We start from the raw sequence: 24,406 nt of genomic DNA on the forward strand, positions 1-24,406 counted from the left end.
GATAAATGAACAAGAAAACTATCGTTAATAGTACAGTTACCTGGGTATACAGCTCCTTTAGCTTGCCTTCCATGTACAGCGACCTTGGGTTGGTAAACTTCGAGAAAACTTTCAGGTGAGCAATCAGTTGTCTGCAAAAATATAAAGAGGTTTGGAGTTTGAAGCAAATGAAGAAAGTTAAGCGTTATTTGTATTAAAAGTGTGCATAGAATATAGGCTTGGATCATCTCAGACATTTCCTAGCAAAAATCACAAGGGTGATGGGTGTATCCAGTCTTACCAGTAAATCATTTGAAGGAAGTCCACAAAGGTTGTTAGAGTTGTGGATAGTGTAAAGGGTTGTCATGTGCTGCAACAGGGTATTGACAGAATGCAGAGCTGGGCTGAGAAGTGGCAGATAGGATTCAATATGGAAAAGCATGAAGTGATTCACTTTAGAACGTCGAATTTGAAGGCAGAATACAGGGTTAATTTTAGGATTCTTGGAAGTGTGTAGGAACAGAGGGATCTTGGGATCCATGTTTGTAGATCTCTCGAAGTTTCCACACAAGTTGATAGAGTTGTTAAGGTGTATTTAACGTTGGTCTTCAATAATTGAGGTATTGAGTTCAAGAGTCTCGAGGTAATAGTACATATCTATAAAAATCTGGCTAGACCACACTTGGAAAATTGTGTTCCGTTCTGGTCGCCTCAGGATATGGAAGCTGTAAAGAAGGTGCAGAGGAGATTTACCAGGATGCTGTCTGGATGAAGCTAAGGTTTTTCTCTCTGGAGCAAGGGAGGATGAGATAGAGGTGTACAAGATGATAAGACGCATAGATCAAGTGGGCAGCCAGAGACATTTTTCCAAGGCAGAAATGGCTAACACCAGGGGGAAATCTTTGCAGCTTGATAATAATATCTCCACCTCACTGACAATCAACACTGGTGCACCACAGCGAGGTGTAATTAGCCCACTGCTCTTTTCTCTCTACACCCATGACTAGGCATAACTCAAATTCCATCTATAAATTTGCTGATGATGCACGATGATGGCTCTTTACAAGGCTTCAGACCACCTGGACAACAAACACCTATGTCAGGATGCAGTTCATCGACTATAGCTCAGCATTTAACAGCATCATTCCCACAATCCTGTTTGAGAAGTTGCAGAACCTGGGCCTCTGTACCTCCCTCTGCAATTAGATCCTCAACTTCCTAACTGGAATACCACAATCTGTGTGGATTGGTCATAACATATCTTCCTCGCTGACAATCAACACTGGTGCACCTCAGGGGCGTGAGCTTAGCCCACTGCTCTACTCTCTCTATACCTATGACTGTGTGGCTAGGCATAGCTCAAATACCATCTATAAATTTGCTGATTATGTAACCATTGTTGGTAGAATCTCAGGTGGTGACGAGAGGGCGTACAGGAGTGAGAAATGCCAACTAGTGGAATGGTGCCACAGCAACAACCTGGCACTCAATGTCAGTAAGACGAAAGAGCTGATTGTGGACTTCAGGAAGGGTAAGACGAAGGAACACATATCAATCCTCATAGAAGGATCAGAAGTGGAGAGAGTGAGAAGCTTCAAGTTCCTGGGTGTCAAGATCTCCGAGGATCTAACCTGGTCCCAACACACTGATGTAGTTATAAAGAAGACGAGACAGCGGCTATACTTTATTAGGAGTTTGAAGAGATTTGGCATGTCAACAAATACACTCAAAAACTTCTATAGTTGTACTGTGGAGAGCACTCTGACAGGCTGTATCACTGTCTGGTATGGAGGGGCTACTGCACAGGACCGAAAGAAGCTGCAGAAGGTTGTAACTCTAGTCAGCTCTATCTTGGGTACTAGTCTACAAAGTACCCAGGACATCTTTAGGGAGTGGTGTCTCAGAAAGGCAGTGTTCATTATTAAGACCTGCAGCACCCAAGGCATGCCCTTTTCTCACTGTTACCATCAGGTAGGAGAAACAGAAGCCTGAAGGCACACACTCAGTGATTCAGGAATAGCTTCTTCCCCTCTGCCATCCAATTCCTGAATGGACTTTGAAGTTTTGGACACTACCTCACTTTTTAAAAAATATACAGTATTTCTGTTTTTGCAAATTTTTAAATAATCTATTCAATATACATAATTGATTTACTTGTTTATTTATTATGTTTTATTTAATTTATTTTTTTTCTCTCTCTCTGCTAGATTATATATTGCATTGAACTGCTGCTGCTAAGTTAACAAATTTCACATCACATGCCGGCGATAATAAACCTGATTCTGATTCTGACCATTGCTGGCAGAATTTCAGATGTTGACCAAAGGGCATACAGGAGCAAGTTGTACAGGTTAGCTGAGTGATGTCGCAGCAACAACCTTGCATTCAACCTCAGCAAAATCAAAGAGCTGATTGTGGACTTCAGAAAGGGAAAGACAAAGGAATAGAACCACTCCTCATAGAGGGATTGGAAGTGAAGAGAGTGAGCAATTTCAAGTTGCCTGGTGTCAATATCTCTGAGGTTCTAACCTGGACGCAGCATATTGATGCAGCTATAAAGAAGGCAAGACAGCGGTTATATTTCATTAGAGTTTGAGGAGATTTGGTTTGTTAACTAAAACACTCAGAAACTTCTACAAAAGTACCAAGAAGACCATTCTGACCAGCTGCATCTCTTCCTGGTACGGGGGGGGGGGGGGAGTGGGGGCTACTGCACAAGATTGAAGCAAGTTACAGAGACTTGTAAAATTAGTCAGCTCCATCTTGGGTACGAACTTCTGTAGTATCCAAGACATCTTCAAGGAACGATGCCTTAGGAAGGTGGTGTCCATCATTAGGGACAGAAGCCTGAAGGCACACACTCAATGATTCAGGAACAGCTTCTTCCCCACTGCCATCCGACTTCCGAATGGACATTGAACCCATGAACACTACCTCACTACTTTTTTATTTCTGTTTTTTTTAATATTGATTTTAACTGAACTATTTAATGGACATGTATATTCCTACTGTAATTCAGATTTTTTTTCTGTATATTTATTTATCACATATGTCATTGTATTGCTGTCGTAAAGTTAACAAATTTCACGACATATGGAGGGAGGAGGAGAAGATGGCAGCGCGAGCCGCCGTTCCCAATGATATCAATATGTGTTAACTAGGGGGCCGTGCACAATCCTGATTTGATGGGGACGGCCGTGAGAAGCACGGAGGAACACCTGGAGAAACTTCTGAAATGCCGCTTCGCTGCCGCTGCTACTGTGCGATCGAGAATCTCCGGAGGGGAAGGCCCCAAATCCTCGGCTTTGCCTATTGCCTGTTGCCGGGGCCGTGGTCGAAGCGCTCGGCAGAGATGGTGCTCGATGCTCGGTGTTGGAGAGCTGGTCGGAGGCTCAGAGTTCTCGGACAGACACGGAGTCGGACTGTGGTCGGATGCTTCCAGGATGCTGCATCGGCAAGTTTGCGGCATTGGTGGTTCACCGTCTGCATGAGATGATGGGACTTTCAAGAGACTTTGAGACTTTTACCATGCCCATGGTCTGTTCTTATCAAATTACAGTATTGCTTTGCACTGTTGTAACTATATGTTATAATTATGTTGTTTTTGTCAGTTTTTAAATTGATTTGTCATGTGTTTCTGTGATATCGTTCTGGAAAAATATTGCATCATTTCTTAATGCATGCATTACTAAATGACAATAAAAGAGGACTCTGTGTCCTCATAATCTAATCTAATATGCCGGTAAAATTAAACCTGATTCTGATTATTTTATGGTGATTGGAGGGAAGTATAGGAGCATGTCAGAGGTTAGTTTTTGTTAAACCGAAAGTGGTGGGTGCATGAAACGGGTGGTGGTAGAGGCAGATATATTAGGAGCATTTAAGTAGCTCTTAGAAAGGAACATGGATGACAGAAAAATGAGGACTACATGGGAGGGAAAGGTTAGACTGATCTTGGAATAGGTTAAAAGTTGGCACTGCATCCAAGGCCAAGGTTGGGGAGGGGTGCAGCGAAGGGTCTACATTGTTCTACATTCTATGAACAAAACTACACGTGACTTTATTAGAAGCGTGCATAGAAAGTTGGCTTGGATTATTTCAAACTATTCCTCGCTAAAACTACAAGGATGATGAGTGTCTCCAGAGTTACCAGTAACTCATTTGAAGGAATTTATAAGAATCTGCCTACAATATGTGTAGGGTTTAAAACCAGCATCACTTCATATAAATTCAACAGGACACTCACAGTGATTGGCATGGCCCTGGGCAATATATAGATCAGAGGAACTTTGAAGTACAAGTAGATAACTCACTGATGGACAGGGTGGTGAAGAAGGCATATGACATGCTGGCCTTCACCGTCAGGGCACTCAGTATAAAAGTTGTAGTTGTATAGGGCACTGGTGAGGCTGCACCTAAGAGTATTGCGTTCAGTTTTGATTGTCTGCAATCAGAAGGATGTCATTAAATTGGAAAGGGTGTACCCTCCCACAGAGCCCTCCATTTTTCTTTAATCCATGTGCCTATCTAAGAGTCTCATAAATGGCGTGAACGTATCTGCCTGTCTGCCACCCCTACAAGATTGTTATGTTTGCATTGCGCTGCTGCTGTAAAACAAAGTTCACATCATACGTCAGTGATTTGATTCTGACATGCAAGTCTTCGGCAGCATCCCAAGTGGCAAAACCTCATGTGTTTGAAGTGCAGGAAGACAGCGCCAAAGTTCAGTCAAGGGAATAAATTTAAAACAAATATAAAGCACTTCTGGAAAAAGTGCTTTTCATTGACAAGGAATTTTAACTCTGTTTCTAGCCCCGAACAGGATTAATATAGCAGGCTGCCCACAGAGATGAGGGGTGCCACGGTAGAGTAGTGCTTAGTATGACATCCCGGGGCATCGGAGTTTAGAGTACAATACTGACACCATCTCCAACAGTTGGACATCCACCCCATGAAGCTGTGGGTTTCCACTGGGTGTTCAGTCCAAAGACGGACCAGTTAGTAAGTTAATTTGTCATTGTAAATTGTCCTGTAATTAGGCTAGGGTTCAATGGGTGGGTTGCTGGGTGTTATGACTCACTGGGCTGGAAGGACTTGATCCACACCATATCTCCAGATAAAAAAACAAATAAGTCATCCTCGGACTGGGTCAGTCACTGATTCAAACAATGCATTTCACTGCATGCTTTGATGTACATGTGACAAATAAAACCAATCTTTACTTGGTCAGCATGGGCACAGAGGGACAAATGGCTTGGTACAGACACTGCACTGTGGTGAACATGAAGGCTCTGTAACAAGTAGTCAAAACTGCCCAACACATCACCAGCACCAGTAACATCATGAAGGATCCCAGAACCCTGTTCATGGACTGTTTGTCCTTCCCCCATCAGGGAGGAAGCTACGTAGCATCCATGCCAGGACTACCAGACTAGGAACAGTTACTTTCCCCAAGCAGCAAGTCTGATCAACACCTCCACCCACTAACGCACCCCTCCACACCCCCAACCACCACTACTTTATCATTTTCTGTCAGTCGGTCACCTTATGTACAAACATTCCTGTGTGTAGTGTCACTTTATGAACACAAAATCAATTTGGGCATATAAGCTTTCTTGCGTATCCATATTTATTGTATTTTTTTATTATTGTTTCTTTACCTTATTGTTTTTTTGTGACGGAGTAACAATTATTTCATTCTCCTTTACACTTGTGTATAGGAAATCATATTAAACAATCTTGAAGCTCATTTCACTGTCTTTGAATGCTAATTTGCTGTTCTGCTAGTCCATGAAATAGCAATTCAAAAATAATTTATTTGGGCTTTGGAATGTGCTGAGGCCATCAAAATGGCGACAAAAGTGCAGTTGCATCAGAAATGCAAAGAGCTGCTCACAGAAACACAATTAAATACAACAACCTGCACTTGTGTATGATGCCCCGAGACATTTCACAAGAAGATTAACATCAACAAGATAAATGACACTAAACCTCTCGGTATCGAAGAACTCCTTAAAGTGGAGATGGAGGCAGAGAAGAACAGCACAGTCCAGGCCCTTCAGCCCACAATGTGATGCCAAACTTTTAACCTACTCTGAGATCAATCTAACCCTTCTTTCCCACTTAGCCCTCCATTTTTCTTCCATTCAAGTGTCTATTTAAGAGTCTTTTAAACGTCCCTAATGTGCCTGCCTCTACCAGCATTCCTGGCAACGTAATCCACACACCCACCACTCCCTGTGTAAAAAACCTACCTCTGGCATCCTCCCAATACTTTCCTCCAATCACTTTAAAACTATGCCCCTCGTATTAGCCTCTGGTTGTCAACTTGCTCTATGCCTCTTATCACCTTGTTCACCTCTAATCCTCCTTCACTCCAAAGAGAAAAGCCCTAGCTTGCTTAACCTATCCTCTTAAGACATGCTATCTAATTCAGGCAGCATCCTGGTAAATCTCCCCTGCACCCTCTCTAAAGCTTCCACATCCTTCCTATAATGAGGTGATCAGAAATGAACACAATACACCAAATGTGGTCTGACCAGAGTTCTATAGAGCTGCAACATTATCTCACGGCTCTCAGACTGAATCCTCCAACTAATGAAGGCTAGCACTCCATACGTCCTCTCAACAACCCTATCGGCTTGCAGAGACGGGATGTTTAATTTAGTATTGTGGTTAGCACAGACAAGGTGCGCTGAAAGGCTTGTTCCTATGCTGTACTGTCCCATGTTCCATGATTGGGAGGCCAGAACCGAAGTTGAAGACTACAACCACAGCTAAGAGCAAGGACATGAAGAGGTGTGAAAATACACTTTTTAAAATGGTGAAGCTCTTCTCCTGGGATTGATGAGAGCAGCTGTGAGATGTCAGTGACAATAATCTCGATTCGAATTCTGAAAAACACAAGAATATGACAAGCAGCAGAGTTGGTGTCAGAGGACGGGAGTCCCACTGAATGTACTTACTTTACAGCCGCTCTCCTGGGCTTTTTCTCCACAGCAATCCTGTGGTCTGCAGGTATCGTTATCCCCTCGCCATCATCAAAGACCCCGTCTTCGGACTCAATAACTGCTCTCTTGTCATCAGTGCATTTCTTCTTTCTGATGTCCTCAGTGGGAGCTACCATTAAATCCGCTGGATAATATTCGTTGCTAAATGAGAGAGGACAGGTTATTTACTGGTGTCTGACATCAATGCCTTTCCAACTCAAGTTTAAGTTCATCATCTGGAATGAAGGGATCAGAAAAAGCTGCAGCGGGTTGAAAACTCAGCCAGCTCCATCATGGGCACCAGCCTCCCCAGCATCCAGGACTCTTTCGAAAGGGGATGCCTCAGAAAGGTGGTATCCATCATTAAGGACCCCATCACCCAGGCCATGCCCTCTTCTCATTGCTACCACCAAGGAGGAGGCCAGCTGGAGGAACTCGTCCCGATGGAGAGCCCTGAACAGCCAAACACACTTCAGAAACAGCTTCTTCCTCTCCACCATCAAATTTCTGAATGGACAATAAACCCCAAACACTACCTCACTGCCTTTTCCTCTCTTTTTGTACTACTTAAGTATATATATTTCTTGTTATATAGGTTTTTTTTATTATGACACTTGCCAGTGATATTAAACTTGATTCTGAAGTTTATTGTCTTAGATCGATGGGCCGAATGGCCTAATTCCATTCCTATGTTGATGCCCTGTGAGTTAATCATTACCCGCATGTGACTACCTAAAAAATCCAGATGTAGTCAGGTGCATTTCTGGTGATTAAACAAAATTAGCAAAAATATTCATGAGGTTCTACAGATGTTGGAAATCTGGAGGAACACACACAAAATGCTGGAGGAACTCAGCAGGTCAGGCAGCATCTCTGGAGCGGAATAGAAAGTTAACATTTAGGGCCAAGTCCAGTCCTGATGAAGGGTCTCGGCCCAAAATGTCGACTGTTTATTCATTTCTATAGATACTGCCTAAACCACCAAGTTCCTCCAGCATTTTGTGTGTGTTACTTAGCACAAGTACCATTGCTGCTGATATCACTACCAAAACACCTTGTGTGTGCACATGAATTTCACAGAATTCACAGACTGGAGACCAGTCTGCCCATCAAGTCCAGGCCAACAATATGCAACAGTGATCCCTTTCCACTGGCCTCTCTCCATACACCTGATTTATGCTTTCTAATTAGTTGACAAAAGCTGCTAGTGTTTCATGTCTGACATGATTGCAACACTGAAGAGAAGCTTCGATAGGTAGAGGTATGGGAGGGATGAGGAGGGCCAGGGCCCAGGTGCAGTCCGATGGGAATAACAGTTTGGCAAGGACTATATGGGCCAAAGGGCCTGTTTCTGTGCTGTAATGCACTACAACTCTGTGACCTTTTAACCTACTCTAACCCTTCCTTGTCCCATAGCCCTCCACTTTACTTTAATCCACGTGCCTACCTAAGAGTCTCTTAAATGTCCGTAATGTATCTGCCTCTACCACCACCCCTGGCAGGGCATTCCACGCATCCACAACTCTTCATGTAAAAAATTTACCTCAGGCCTCTCCCCCTATACTTTCCTCCAATCAAATTAAAATTATGCCCCCTCGTATTTGCCACTTCCACCCTGGGAAATGCCCAATTTACGGTCAGCAATTCAACTCTGCACTTCAATTTATCATAAGACGTACTCTTGACCTCACAATCTACCTCGTTATGACCTTTCACCTTGTCATCTACCTGAACTACACTTTCTCTGCAACTGTAATACTATATTCTGCATTCTCAAACACAAGAGAGTCTGCAGATGTTGGAAATCCAGAGCAACACACAGAAAATGCTGGAGAAATTCAGCAGGTCAGGAAATGAATAAACAGTTAATGTCTTAGGCAGAAACACTTCTTCAGCACGTGATGATGGATCTCAGCCTGAAACGTCAACAGTTTCTGCATTCTTATTATTTTCCCTTGTACTACCTCAATGCAATGTTTTACAAAGTGATCTATATGGGTGTTATGGCAGCATAGCAGATAGCTGAATGCTATTACAGTTCAGGGTGTCAGAGCCTGGAGTTCAATTCCAATGTCCTCTATAAGGAGCCGGTACGTTCTCTCTGTGAACCACATGGGTTTCCTCTGGGTGCTCCGGTTTCCTCCCACAGTCCAGAGACATAGCTGTTAGTAAGTTAATTGGTCATTGTAATTTATCCTGCGATTAGGCTACGGTTAAATTGGGGGGTTGCTGGGCAGCACGGCTCAAAAGGGCCTGCTCCACAATGTACCTCAATAACTAAGTAAACATGGGCAAGTTTTTCACAGTCTCTCATTATGTGTGACATGATAAACCAATTCCAATGAGTGACACAGTGTGCAATGTTGCTGACATGAAATGCCAGCCATGCTGTGGTGGGCACTCTCACTGTAACACAGCTGCTAAGCTGAGTGCTCGTTTAAACTTGGGCACCGGTCCCAAGATGGCAGTCCATCAGAGGGACAGGGGCAAAGAAGCTCCTTTTACACAAAACATCAAATGGCGGTGCCTTTAGGTGAAGTTGACCCGGGGTATTCTCCCTGCTGTTCTGTCAGGGAGTCAAGGTCAGGGACAGGGTGACAGAACTGGTGGTAGTGGGGCGGGGGGGGGGGGGGAGGATGAGCTCCCACTACCTAGTAAATGCTCCCAATAGCATGCGTCTCAAACAGTCTCTGACAACCAACTCCAGCTCCTGCACTTCACAAGTGGTTAAACTACTGAACCCAGTGGAACCGTATCTACTTACAGAAGGGGCAAAGGCTGCAGCTGGCTCCTTACAGCCGGTTGCTTCAGGCAGATGGGGCTCGTCAGCCGTGGATGGCAGCTCACTGAGAAGAAAAGCTCTGATCTCAAATCTCCACTGCCTTGCGGCTCTACCCACTCAAGGGAAAGGCTTTGGGAGTAAATCCTGTGCAAAAATCTGGAAGTGGAGTCCCTAAGGGAGTCTTACATTGAGTTGAAATCTGACTGAACAACTCCTGCGACGCTGCTGGTGACAAACTGTATCGATCTCTGATGTTCGTTTGGATTCATCAGCTGCGTGGTGAGGGGGAGGGAGAGCCAGCTGCACGGCCAACAGTTTGCTCTGCAGATCATCCTGCCCTGGCTTGCATATCGACACGTAGGCAGCTAGGATGCAACGTCCACGGCTGACCCCGACCCACGGAGGAACTCAGTCTGCTCAATACTTACTCCTCAGTGCAGTAAGCAGTGGGACTACACTCAGTGTCCACTGTTACACCTGTGACACCTGCGCATCAATGAAAATATCTAATCAGCTGATCTTGTGGCAGCAACTCAATGCAGAAAAGCATGCAAACATGGTCAAGAGGTTCAGTTGTTGTTCAGACGAAACATCAGAACGGGGGAAAATGTCATCTAAGTGACTTTGACCATGGAATGATGGTTGGTATCAGATGGGGTGGTTTGAGTGTCTCAGAAACTGCTGATCTCCTGGGATTTTCACTCACAATAGTATCTTAGAATTTACAGAGAATGGTGTGAGAAGCAAACATCCAGAGCAGCAGTTCTGTGGGTGAAAATGCCTCGTTAATGAGAGAGGTCAGAGGAGAATGGCCAGACTGGTTCAAGCCGACGGGAAGGAGACAATAACTCAGATAACTACATGTTACAACAGTGGTGTGCAGAAGAGCATCTCTGAACGTACAACATGTCAAATCTTGAAGTGGATGGGCTACAGCAGCAGAAGACCACAACAGTGACCACTAAGTGTAGTTTGATAAGACGGACTCTTGATCCATAATTACCTCATCATGATCTTGCCCTTTACTGTCCACACTTTCTGTGTAGCTGCTACACTTTATTCTGCATTCTGTTATTGTTTCACATTGTTCTACCTGAATGCACTGTGTAATGATCTGACCCATATGAAGAGTATGCAAGACAAAACACAAGAGATACTGCAGATGCTGTACATTTTTACTAACTCACAAAATGCTGGAGGAGCTCAGCGAGTCAGGCAGCATCTACGGAGGGAGACAAACAGTCAACATTTCAGGCCGAGACCCTTCTTCAGGAATGGAAAGGAAAGGGGCTTCCAATATGCCTTGGTACATGTGACAATAATAAACCAATTCAATCAGCATCACTGAAACTGATAGGGGTCACAGCCACCTTCCTGCAAATTGCCTACCACTCTCCTTGTCCTGGATGAATGCAATTATGCTGGAGAAATGTAAGTTTTACTGATCCCCAGCCCACCTGGCTTCACCTAACCCTTTCTTGCTTGTCCTCCTTCCACTCACCTCACCTTTTTATTCCTTCCTTTCCAGTCCTGGTGAACGGTCTCAGCCCAAAATGTCGACTGTTTACTCCTCTCCATGGATGCTGCCTGACCTGCTGAGTTCCTCCAGCATTATGTGCCTGTTACTCTGGATTTGCAGCATCTGCAGAATCTCTTTTAAGTTTTACATTGTCCCTTTTACAATAGGCAAATTATATATGATTATTATTCATTACACATCAATCAGCGTGAAGCTGAAATTATAAGCAGCGATGCCTCGAAAAGGAGGCATCCATCATTAGCGACTCCCATCACTCAGGACATACCCTCTTCTTATTGTTACCATGAGGAAGGAGCCTGAAGACACACACTCAGCGATTCAGGAACAGCTTCTTCTCCTCTGCCATCTGATTTCTGAATGGACATTGAACCCTTGAACACTACCTCACTACTATTTTTGTGTTATTTATTTAATATCTATACCTATCTATATATTTCCTGTAATTCATGTTTTTTTTCTCTATTATTATCTATTGCATTGTACCGCAATAGATTTCACGACATATGCTGTTGACAATAAACCTGATTCTGATTCTAAGATGTGGTGACAGACACAGAGTACCTTCCCTGTAGGAGAGGAACCGGGGTTGTACAACAACGTGACAACCTCAGTTTCAGGGCCTGCCATGCATGACTGACTTTTCAACCCCTGGATAAACTACTCCAGTGACCACTAACAGTCCAACATACTCTATCTTCACACCGTCACCACCACTAAACAATCGGAGTGCTCATGGTTCTTACGGAAAGCTTTCTCACTGCTGCCATCAGGAGCCTCAAGTCCCACACCACCAGGGTATAACCATCAGGCTCTTCAACCAGAGGTGACAATTTCAGTCACCTCAGCACTGAAATGTTCCCAGAGCCTTTGGAGTCACCTTCAAGAACTCTCCATCTCATGTTCTTGATGTTATTTATTATTCTGTATTTTTTTCCTTTTTGTACTGTATTTGCACAGTTTGTTGTCTTCTACAAATTTGTTGTCTGTCTTGTTGGGTGCAGTCTTTCATTCATTCTATTGTGTTTCTTTGTATTTACTGTGAGTGCCCACAGAAAATGAATCACAGGGTTGTATGTGGTGACATATTTTTACTTTGATAATCAATTTACTTTGAACTAAAGGATAACCCAACCAGCACAATGGCAGCACGTTTACCAAACCTTTCACCCTTAAGCTGACTTACTTAATGAATCTGAAGAGTAAAGGCGAGAGCTCCTTTGACCGAGGTTCCACCCTATCGGCAAAGCTGCACATGGCTTTCCACAGCAAGAACCGGAAGTTGGTGTGATCCGTTCGCTCACTGGGTTTGGTTGCCAAATGGAGTTGACTCTGGTATAATCCTCTCACACGACTAGTCGCAATGCTCGCCGAGTTTAGGGTGACACTTGCCTTCCGCTCATCTTCCAATTCACGTTTTAATTCTTTCTCTTTAAAGAAAGAGAAGCAACATGCTTATGTTAAATGAAAGCAAATAAGTTACATTCAGAACATGAAACACGGTATAGGCCCTATGACCCACAATATTGTGCCGACATTTAACCTACCCTAAGATCAATCTAATCCTTCCCTCCTTTCTTTCTTTCTTTTTAAATCTTTTTATTGAGTAAGTATACAAAAAAGGTAAGCCATATAAACATTAATACAATGTTAAAGTATAATAAAATTCCAAAAGATAACAATACCAAAAAGAAAATACTACAATGTAATTTAAGCATAAGAAACCAAGATAACATAATAGTTTACTAAATTTTATATATATCAATGGAAAAAAAGAAAAAAAAACCCCCAAAAAAAAACCCACCGTGCAACTAACTAAAAGCAAGGCAAAGCAATGGGCTAACTTGAAACCAAACAGAGTTAAACTTAAAATCACGTCCTCAATCCCGACCTCCATTAAAACAGTGAAAAAAAAACAAGAAGGGTAAATATTACATTAAATGAAAATATCGAATAAAAGGTCCCCAAATCTGTTCAAATTTAAATGAAGAATCATAAAGGTTACTTCTAATTTTCTCCAAATTCAAACATAAAATCGTCTGAGAAAACCAAAAAAAGGTAGTTGGAGCATTAAGCTCTTTCCAATGTTGTAAAATACATCTTTTCGCCATTAAAGTAAGAAATGCAATCATTCTACGGGCTGAAGGGGAAAGATTAGTAGAAATTTTAGGTAGTCCAAAGATAGCAGTAATAGGGTGAGGAGAGATATCTATATTTAATACCTTAGAAATAATATTGAAAATATCTCTCCAAAAAGTTTCCAAAGTAGGGCAAGACCAAAACATATGAGTTAAAGAGGCTATCTGCCCCGAACATCTATCACAGAAAGGATTAATATGCGAGTAAAAACGCGCTAACTTATCTTTGGACATATATGCTCTATGAACCACTTTAAATTGAATTAGGGAATGTTTAGCACAAATAGAGGAAGTATTAACTAATTGTAAAATCTGCCCCCAATCATCCACAGAAATGGTAAGCCCCAATTCCTGTTCCCAATCTACCCTAATCTTATCAAATGGAGCTTTCCTAAGTTTCATAATAATATTATAAATCATAGCCGATGCACCTTTCTGACATGGATTAAGGTTAATTATCGAATCTAAAATATATATAGGAGGGAGCATTGGAAAGGAAGAAAGTATAGTACTTAAGAAATTTCTAACTTGTAAATATCTAAAAAAATGTATTCTTGATAAGTTATATTTATTAGATAATTGTTCAAAAGACATAAGGGAACCATCTAAAAATAAATCCAAAAACCGTAAAATACCCTTAGTCTTCCAAGTTTGAAAAGCGCGATCCGTAAAAGAGGGAGGAAAAAATATGTTACCTAAAATAGGCATCGCTAACCCGAATTGATTAAGATCAAAAAATTTTCTGAATTGAAACCAAATGCGCAAAGCATATTTAACTATCGGGTTAGAGACCTGCTTAAGGCGTTTCGAATCAAAAGGAAGAGAGGAACCTAAAATAGAACCAAGTGTATAACCCTGAACAGATTGTAATTCCAATGCTACCCATTTAGGAATAGATAGTATGTCCCGGTCAAGTAACCAAAATTTCATATGTCGAATATTAATAGCCCAATAATAAAATCTAAAATTAGGTAATGCTAAACCTCCATCTCTCTTAGCTTTCTGTAAATGTATTTTACCCAGTCTCGGATTCTTATTCTGCCAAATAAATGAAGAAATTTTAGAGTCAACTTTATCAAAAAAAGATTTAGGAACGAAAATTGGTAATGCCTGAAACACATATAAAAATTTTGGCAAAAAAAACATCTTAACTGCATTAATACGACCAATCAAAGTTAAATATAAGGGAAACCATTTAGATGAAAGTTGAGTAATATGGTCTATTAATGGTAAAAAGTTAGTCTTAAATAAATCTTTATGTTTACAAGTAATTTTAATCCCAAGATATGAAAAGTAATTATTAATCAATTTAAATGGAAATTTATAATATAAGGGAAGATGTTTATTAATCGGAAAAAGTTCACTCTTACTAAGATTTAATTTATAACCTGAGAAAAGACCAAATTGTGCTAATAACTCTAAAACAGCAGGAATGGATCTCTCAGGATTAGAAATATATAAAAGTAAATCATCAGCATAGAGTGATAATTTATGGGACTTTAATCCCCGAGTTATCCCAGTAATATTTGAAGATTCTCGAATAGCAATTGCAAGAGGTTCTAATGCAATATCAAATAATAGGGGACTAAGAGGACAGCCTTGTCGAGTACCACGAAAGAGAGGAAAAAAAGGTGAGTTTAAAGAGTTAGTACGAACCGAGGCTACAGGGGAATAATATAACAGTTTAATCCAGGATATAAATTTCAAGCTAAAATTAAACATTTCAAGCACCTTAAATAAATAAGGCCATTCTACTCTATCAAAAGCTTTCTCGGCATCTAAAGAAATAACACACTCAGGAACATTTTGTGAGGGAGTATAAACGATATTTAACAATGTACGAATATTATAAAAAGAGTAACGACCTTTAATAAAACCCGTTTGGTCTTCCGAAATAATAGAAGGAAGTACTTTTTCTAGTCTATTTGCTAATAACTTAGAAAAAACTTTAGAATCAACATTTAATAAAGATATTGGTCTATAAGATGCACATTGAGCAGGGTCTTTATCCTTCTTTAGTATTAAAGAAATTGATGCTCTATTAAAAGATTCCGGAAGTTTACCAAGTTTCAAAGAAGCCTCAAAAACCTTATAGAGCCAAGGAATCAATAAAGAAGCAAAACATTTATAAAATTCAACGGTAAATCCATCAGGGCCAGGAGCTTTCCCCAGATTCATAGAAAAAATAACATTCTTAATCTCATCCATTGTAATGGAAGTATCTAATAAAGAAGACATATCCCGTGAAATCTGAGGGAAGTCTAACTTATCTAAAAAATCATTCATATATTTAGAATCTCGAGGAGACTCTGATTGATATAAAGAAGAATAAAAATCACAAAAGGTTTGATTAATCCCCACATGATCCAATATCAATCGATCATTTTGGTTATAAATCTGATTGATTTGAGATTTAACATAATTAGATTTCAATTGATTAGCCAGCAGCTTGCCAATTTTATCACTGTGAACATAAAAATCACTTCTTGTTTTCTTTAATTGGTTTACAATCGAGGACGAGAGTAGTAAACTGTGTTCCATTTGAAGTTCAGTTCTTTGTTTGTATAGCTCCTCAGAAGGAGCCATAACATATTTCTTATCAATTTCTTTAATCTTGTCCACAATTGCCATCTCCTCCTGCTTCTGTTTCTTCCTCAAAGCAACGGAATACGAAATAATCTGACCCCGAATATAGGCTTTAAAAGTGTCCCAAAGACTGTTAACCGAAATATCTTCTGTATAGTTAATTGTAAAAAAAAGCTCAATCTGTTCATTCATAAAATTAACAAAGTCCGAGTCCTGAAGCAACAGCGAATTAAAACGCCATTGTCTATTGTTTGGTATATTGGCCATAATTTTAATAGAAAGCTTAAGTGGAGCATGATCCGAAATGGTTATAGAATCATAATCACATTTAATCACTGAAGGAATGAGACGAGAATCAATGAAAAAATAATCAATTCTTGAATAGGAATGATGAACATGTGAAAAGAAGGAAAAATCTTTTTCCTGAGGATGCAGAAAACGCCAAATGTCCGTCGACCCAGAATCAGAAAGGAAAAAATTAATCAAATTTGCAGATTTATTAGGTAAAGTCCGTAAAGGAGCCGAACGGTCCAAAGCTGGAGATAAACAGGTATTAAGATCTCCGCCCCAAATCAATGAAAACTCGTTCAAATTCGGAAACTGATCAAACAATGATTTATAAAATTCCGGACAATCCATATTAGGAGCATAAACATTAACCAAAACTACTTTTTTATTAAATAGTAAACCACTAACCAATAAAAATCTACCATTCGGATCAGAGATAATATCCTGTTGTATAAAAGTAACTGAGGAATCTATAAAAATAGAGACGCCTCGAATCTTAGCATTAGAGTTCGAATGAAATTGTTGTTCCTTCCAGAATTTGAAAAAACGTAGTCTGTCCCCCCTCCGTACATGGGTCTCTTGTAAAAATAAAATTTGTGCTTTAAGTCTCCGGAACACTTTAAAAACTTTTTTCCTTTTAATAGGATGATTAAGACCATTAGTATTCCAGGAGACAAAATTAATAATAGACTCCATAAATCCTAAAGTCAACCCACAACAAGGAGGATTGACAATAGGCGCGACCCACAAACCCGGAGAGGAAACAGAACATACAAAAGATACCGGGGAAAAGGACGCAACCAGTACTTCAATAATGTATATAGCCCAAAGAGAAACAAACTAAAACATGAAGCCCCTCCCACCACCCACCACCCCAAGACCCCAAGGCAAAATCTAAAGCAGACCCGCCAGAAAGAAGCAAGCGCTAAAACTACCCCCATGACTTCCGGTATACGCTCCCTAAAAAAAAGGTATAAATATGAAAAAGATCAGCTAATTGTAAAACAGTAAAAAAATAAGTTAAAAAAAGTTAACTCAATTAAGATACATACAGAACAGAACAAAAGCCGGAAAATATATATTAAAAAAAACCACAATAAACCTCAAACTCATGAATAGACACAGCAACAAAAAAAATAGGATTATTAACATAAAGTGATTATAAAAAGCAAAACAGAATAAAATTTAAAAAAAACTACAAAATTTAAGGCCGCACAGGAAATACGTAAGATGACAAAAGGGAAGTAACCACCCAGAATCCCCTGGGAAAAGAAAGAAATGACGCAGTTAAAAAGAAAGTTTAGCAGCCATATTAAGAAATCAAAAGTAAACTTTTCTGCCCAAATAGGGCACAGAAAAGTTAAAACCAACCAATTCACAGCCTCCGATCAACGGAGATAATTAAAAAAAGGCAATTAAGATGTTGAAGATGAAAGTTGATCCAGATAACTCTGGGCATCCGATGGAGAATCAAAAAAACGAAGGGCTCCATCTAACATGCGAATCCTTAGACGTGCAGGGTACAGCAGCGCTGGTCTTAAATCCATCTTATAGAATTCCGACATCACGGATCTGTAACGGACCCGTTGGTCCCAGATTGGTTTACTGAAATCTTCCACGAATCGGAACTTAAGATCCGAAAAATCAATGAAACCTTTAGATCGAGCGAATCGAAACAGTCTCTCCTTGTCTTGAAAATAATGAAAACGTAAAATAACATGCCTAGGTCTATCTGACCTAGACGAGTATGATGGGATTCTGTGAACACGAAACAGTAGCGGTGGTTGGTCAGGAAATACAGTAGGGAATGCATCTTTTAAAAGTTGAGAGAAATATTTCATGGGATTGTTGGCTTCCACGGCTTCCCTCACGCCGATCATTCGTAAATTCTGCCGTCGCATTCTAGATTCCAAGTCAGAGTTTTTAAAAGTCAAAAAGTCCAGTTTCTTCTTCATAACGTTAATTGTTTCTTCGATTTTCCCCATCTTAAGCTCACTTTGTTGCACGAATTTTTAAAGATCAGATATAGCCGACTGATGTTCCGCAATACATGTTTGCATCTTATCAATTAAATCGGCAATTTTCTGGAAATTAGTTGAGATTTCCGTATGAATCAGGTCTTTAACAGGTCCTGCAATTTCCGTACGAATCATCTCCCTAACAGAGGTTGAAATTTCCCTCTGAATTAACTCCGATATCGCTTTCAAAGTCACCGGTGATTCAGTCGGGGGGAGATCCGTAGCTTTTGGTTTAACCGGAGGTTTACCATCCTTGCCGTCTTTCTCGTTCTTAGACATAGCAGATCTAAGTTCCATCCAGTTGTCGGAGATTTCAGTTTAATTCAAAGTATTGTAAGAGTTGATGCCTTAATGGTTAATTAAAGTATAGCTGACCATAGAGAAAAAAAACTCAGAGGTAATGGAGCGAGTCAAGAACGCGACTTCACTCCATGAGCGCTACCGGAAGTCCCCCCTCCTTCCCTCCTACATCGCTCTCCATTTTTCTATCATCCATGTGCCTATCTAAGAGTGTTTTACATGTACCTAATGTATCTGCCTCTCCCACCACCCCTGGCAGTGCATTCCATGCACCCACTATTCTGAGTAAAAACCTACCTCTGACATCCCTCTACACTACCCCCCACCAACACTCTAAAGTTAATTCCGCTCATATTAACCATTTGTGCCCTGGGAAAAGACTGGCTCTCCACTTGATCCATGCCTCTTATTGCTTTAGCCAGAGGGTAGTGAATCTGTGGAATTCATTGGCACAGTTGGCCATTGGGTATATTTAAAGTGGAGGTCGTCAAAGGTTCTGGAGAGAAGGCAGGAGAATGGGGTGGAGAGGATAATAAATTAGCCATGATGATAAATTAGGCTATGTCTTATGATGTTATCATCTTGTACATCTCGATCAAGTCAACTCTCATCCTCCTTCATTAAAGAGAGAAAATCCCTAGCTCACTCAACCTAACCTCATAAAACCTGCTCTCTAATCCAAGCAGCATCCTGGTAAATCTCTTCAGCACCCTCTCTAAAGCTTCCACGTTCTTCCTGTAATGAGGTGACCAGTACTGGGGTCCAACCAATACTTTATGGAGCTACATTTTCTTGTGGCTCTTGAACTCACCTAAAGAATGAAAATACATAAAAATTCAACCAATATTTAGAAGAACATATGTGAAATTAAAAATTCAAATCCATGCCCTCCTATATTAGACGCCTTAGCCTCCTTTGTTCCAGGACAATATACCCAGCCTAACCAGCCTCTCCTCATAACTGAAACGCACCACCCTGGCATATCTCCTCTGCACTGTGTCCGGTGATATGCACCACCCTGTCATATCTCCTCTGCACTGTGTCCAGTGAAACACACCACCCTGGCATATCTCCTCTGCACTGTGTCCAGTGAAACACACCACCCTGGCATATCTCCTCTGCACTGTGTCCAGTGAAACACACCACCCTGGCATAGCTCCTCTGCACTGTGTCCAGTGAAACGCACCACCCTGGCATAGCTCCTCTGCACTGTGTCCAGTGAAACACACCACCCTGGCATATCTCCTCTGCACTGTGTCCAGTGAAACACACCACCCTGGCATATCTCCTCTGCACTGTGTCCAGTGAAACGCACCACCCTGGCATATCTCCCCTGCAGCCTGTCCAGTATTATCATATCCTTGCTGTACTAGGGTCCACACAGTACTCTAGTTGTGATCTAACCAATGCTTTATAAATTGTGTACCCTTATATTTGCTTTTACATTCTACGTATGGCTCACAAAGGCAGGTATTCCCATTGCCAATATAATTGTCCTCGGACGAGGTGGGGTGAACAACTCAATATCACACAGACACAGATGGCAATGTAGTGGCTAGCGTTATGCCTTAGAACACCAGTGATCACTGATCAGGGTTCAATTCCCACAGCTGTAGGGAGTCTGTATGTTCTCCATGTGGATTTCCTCTGGGTATTCCAGTTTCCGCCCACATTCCAAAAACGTACGGTTAGAGTTGTGGGCATGCTATGTTGGTGCTGGAAGCGTGGCAATATTTGTGGACTACCCCCAGCACAATCCTTGGAGTGTTGCTCGTTGACAAAAGCCACACATTTCACTGTATGTTTCCATATTTCAATGTGTATGCACCACTGCTCAATACAAGAGGACATGGCTTTAAGGTAAGGGGTGGGAAGTTCAAGGGGGATATTAGAGGAAGGTTTTTTACTCAGAGAGTGGTTGGTGCGTGGAATGCACTGCCTGAGTCAGTGGTGGACGCAGATACACTAGTGAAGTTTAAGAGACTACTAGACAGATATATGGAGGAATTTAAGGTGGGGGGTTATATGGGAGGCAGGGTTTGAGGGTCGGCCCAACATTGTGGGCCGAAGGGCCTGTACTGTGCTGTACTATTCTATGTTCTATGTTCTATAAAATAAAGCCAATCTCTAAATCTCTAATCTCCAGACTTCAAAGATGCAAGATACAAAGGGATTTCCCCTAAATTTTAAAGGTATTTCAAAGGAAGAGCAATATAAGAAGTGTTGTGGCCTTGCGAAACTCCATCAACCCCTGTTGCCTGAGCCAATCTTGTGCAAAATTCCAAATGCCACAAACAACTGAAAAACCTGGAACATTTTGCTTACCAGCAAGAGCAGCTGCCCGATCCAGGTGTTCACAGTAAATACGCCAGAAGGTCTTATTTTCCATTCCGTATGCATGAGAACTGCAAGGAAACAGCACAAAATATCTAAACATTTACAGTGATTTACATTATCATCAGAATGTAAACATAACCAAACACTCAGTGTCTCTACCTGAACCATTTGTTCCTTGGTGATTCCTTCTTCCTCGGCCCTTTACCTCTCCTACCTATCCCCTCACAGCTTCTTACTCCATCCCTCCTCCCCACACACTTCCCCCTCAGCTGGTCTCACCTATCAACTTGTACTCTTCCCCCTCACCCCAACACCTTACTCTGCCTTCCTCCCCCTTCTTTTCCAGTCCTGATGAAGGGTCTCAGCTTGAAACTTTGACTCTTTATTCCTCTCCATGCTGCCTGGCCTGCTGAGATCTTCCAGCGTTTTGTGTGTTACTCTGGATTTCCAGCATCTACAGAATCTCTTTGTATTTAAACTCTTTCATCACTTGCTAAATCTTTCTTCTTTGACCATGTTTCAGGTCACAACCACCCAACTCCTACTCCAAAATTAACAGACCTCCTAACCTTTCCCTCTGCTCTGATTTCAAATCTTTGTTCACCTTTCAATGCAACACAGTGGGATCTTCTGCTGTGCGAAACAAGCTGCATAAATGTAAGTTATTGACGTTCTCAACATCTTTCTCTCCTTGGTATTTTGAAGCTTCTAAAACCATTGTCCCAAAGTCTCCAATCACCCCATATTGTAGTTCTCACTTCCAAAATAGTAGTTTGCTCTGCTGTGATAAACATGCTGCATAAATGCAAGTTCCTGGTGTTATTTTCAATTATGACACTAAAGCAGTTGTTAAACATTCACGAAACAGACTCAGATACACCACAGACACAGGCCCTTCTGCTCACCATCCACACTGACCAGCAAGCACCCATTTCCACACCAGTCTTCCCTAACCCAGTTCATTCTCCCCACATTCCCTGCAATTTCCCTCCAACTCAACCTGTCATCTAGAAACTAAGGACAACCTTCAGTGGATAACTAACCTACCAGCCTGCAAGGACACCTGGTGTGTTGGCCTTCACTAGTTGGAGGACTGAGTACAAGAGCCGCGAAGTAATGTTACAACTCTATAAAACTCTGGTTAGACCACACTTGAAGTATTGTGCTCATTCTGGATGCCTCACTAAAGGAAGATGCGGAAGCTTTGAAGAGATTGCAGGGGAGATTTGACAGGATGCTGTCTAGATTAGAGAACATGTCTTAAGAGGACAGGTTGAGTGAGCTAGGGCTTTTCCCTTTGAAGAGAAGGATGAGAGGTGACTTGAGAAGAGGTGTACACGATGATAAGAGACATAGAGAGTGAGCATCCTGAGACTCTCTTTCCAACGAGGGAAGTGGCTAGGTCGAACGGGCATAATGTGAGGGTGATTGGAGGAAAGTATAAGGGAGGATTTCAGAGGTAGGGTTTTTGACAGAGCCAAGTCAAGTTTCAGCAGGTCAGGCAGCATCCAATGAAAAGATCGGTCGACGCTTCGGGCCAAAACCCTTCGTTAGGACTCTTCATCAGGTTCCGGCCCGAAACGTCGACTGACCTTTTCCACGATGCTGCCCGACCTGCTGAGTTCCTCCAGCATGTTGTGGGTGTTGCTTTGACCCCAGCATCTGCAGATTATATTGTGTTTTCAAGTCAAGTTTATTGTTATGTATCAAGTTTATTATCATTTAACTATATACATGTGTACAAAATATATAACCACATAATGTACTGTATATTGAAACGAGACAACGTTTCTCCAAACCCGGGTATAAAGCACATAACACATGATAACTTATGAAGGTAAGAATAACATCTACAGATGAATCACACATCAATAACAAAGTGCCTCAGTATTAAACATTGTAAGGTACGGAACAGACTAACTAGTGACACTTCGAATACAATGCGACAGGGAGTTCTGAAGAATAGCCTGGGGGAAGAACCTGTTTTTCATCCTGACTATTCTTGTTTTTAAGCACCGTAGTCTCCTGCTTGATGTTAGAAAGTTAAAGAGGACGCTGGATGGATGGGTGGGATCTTTAATAATACTAAGGGCCCTGCCTATGCAGCACTCCTGATAAATGTCCCCGATGGATGGTAGGGAGTGTAAAAAGACCTACATCTGACATACCCACACAAGTACCATCACAAAGAAGACACAGCAGTGCCTCTATGATCTTAGAAGTTTGTCCTAGTAGTGGATACAGCCCAGTCTATCACAGGTAGAGCACTCCCAATCACTGAGCACATCTACAAGGAGTGCCGTCACAGGAAAGCAGCAACCATCATCAAGGGCCTCCACCAACCAGTCATGGTCTCTCCTCGCTGTTGCCATCAAGAAGAAAGTACAGGAGCTTTAGGTGCAACATCACCAAATTCAGGAATAGGTACCCTTCAACCATTTGGCTGCTCAACTAGTATAGATAACTTCACTCACCCCAACACTGAACTCAATCTACAACCTATAGACTCACTTTCTAGGACTATGAAACCCATGTCCTTGATATTATTTCTTTATTTATTGTTTTGTTTTTATTTTTCTATTTGCATAAGTTGTTGTCTTTTACACTTTGGTTGTTTGGCTGTCTTTGTGTGTAGTTTTTCATTGATCCTAACATGCTTTTTTGTATTTACTGTGAATACCCACAGGAAAATGAATCTCAGGATGACATTAATGTACTTTGATAATAAAGTTATTTTCAATTTGAGTGGTGGATGTGTGGAACACCCTGCCAGGAGTGGTGGTAGAGGCAGATACATTAGGGATATGTAAGAGACTCTTAGACAGGTAGATGTATGATAGAAAAATGGAGGGTTATGTGGGAGGGAAGGTATAGATTGATTTTACAGTAGTTAAAAGGTTGGCACAACTTTGTGGGCTGAAGGGACTGTACTGTGCTGTAAGGTTCTAATTTTTTTTGGGATGTGGGGGAAAACCAGAGCAAACGAATGTGATTCACAGACAGCACGGGCGATCAGGACTGAACCCGGGTCATTGTAACTGAGAGGCAACAGCTCCCCTAACTGCCTCACTGTGATTGGCTAAAACAGAACGGCAACAAAAATACACCAACTTTCAAATCAATTTCACTCTATTTTTAACTGAAAAATATTATTTTCTCCGAATTCTATGTACTTGTGCAGCCCACAACACGTATTATTGAATTATATTTTATTAACTTCTTTATGGTAATATTTTGGTTTATGTGCTGTATATGATGTGTTTTGTGGTCCGGAGGAATATTGGTTCTTTTGGTTGTATATATGTATAGTTAGATGACAGTAAACTTGACCTTTATCTTATTGTTCTGATTGGACATAATTATTGTCTTTACTAAACATGTAACCCTTGACGTTGACTTCTGTTCTGCTTTATTCTGCTGATTAACAAGCTTCCTCCAGCTCCACACATCCT

At 41.3% G+C, this 24,406-nt stretch overlaps 1 protein-coding gene across 1 annotated transcript in view; it reads right to left on the minus strand.

Moving 5' to 3' along the window:
• utp20 (UTP20 small subunit processome component) overlaps positions 1-24,406 on the minus strand; it is a 198,488-nt gene that overhangs the window by 111,931 nt on the left and 62,151 nt on the right. The window contains exons 20-23 of the mRNA XM_063057593.1: positions 20,943-21,022; positions 12,474-12,717; positions 6,945-7,130; positions 41-131 (exon numbers count right to left, since the gene is read on the minus strand). Coding sequence (XP_062913663.1) covers positions 41-131; positions 6,945-7,130; positions 12,474-12,717; positions 20,943-21,022 — 601 coding nt within the window. The remainder of the gene's footprint in view (positions 1-40; positions 132-6,944; positions 7,131-12,473; positions 12,718-20,942; positions 21,023-24,406) is intronic.

The sequence above is a fragment of the Mobula hypostoma genome, chromosome 9 (assembly GCF_963921235.1).
Source record: "Mobula hypostoma chromosome 9, sMobHyp1.1, whole genome shotgun sequence".
Classification (NCBI taxonomy): domain Eukaryota; kingdom Metazoa; phylum Chordata; class Chondrichthyes; order Myliobatiformes; family Myliobatidae; genus Mobula; species Mobula hypostoma.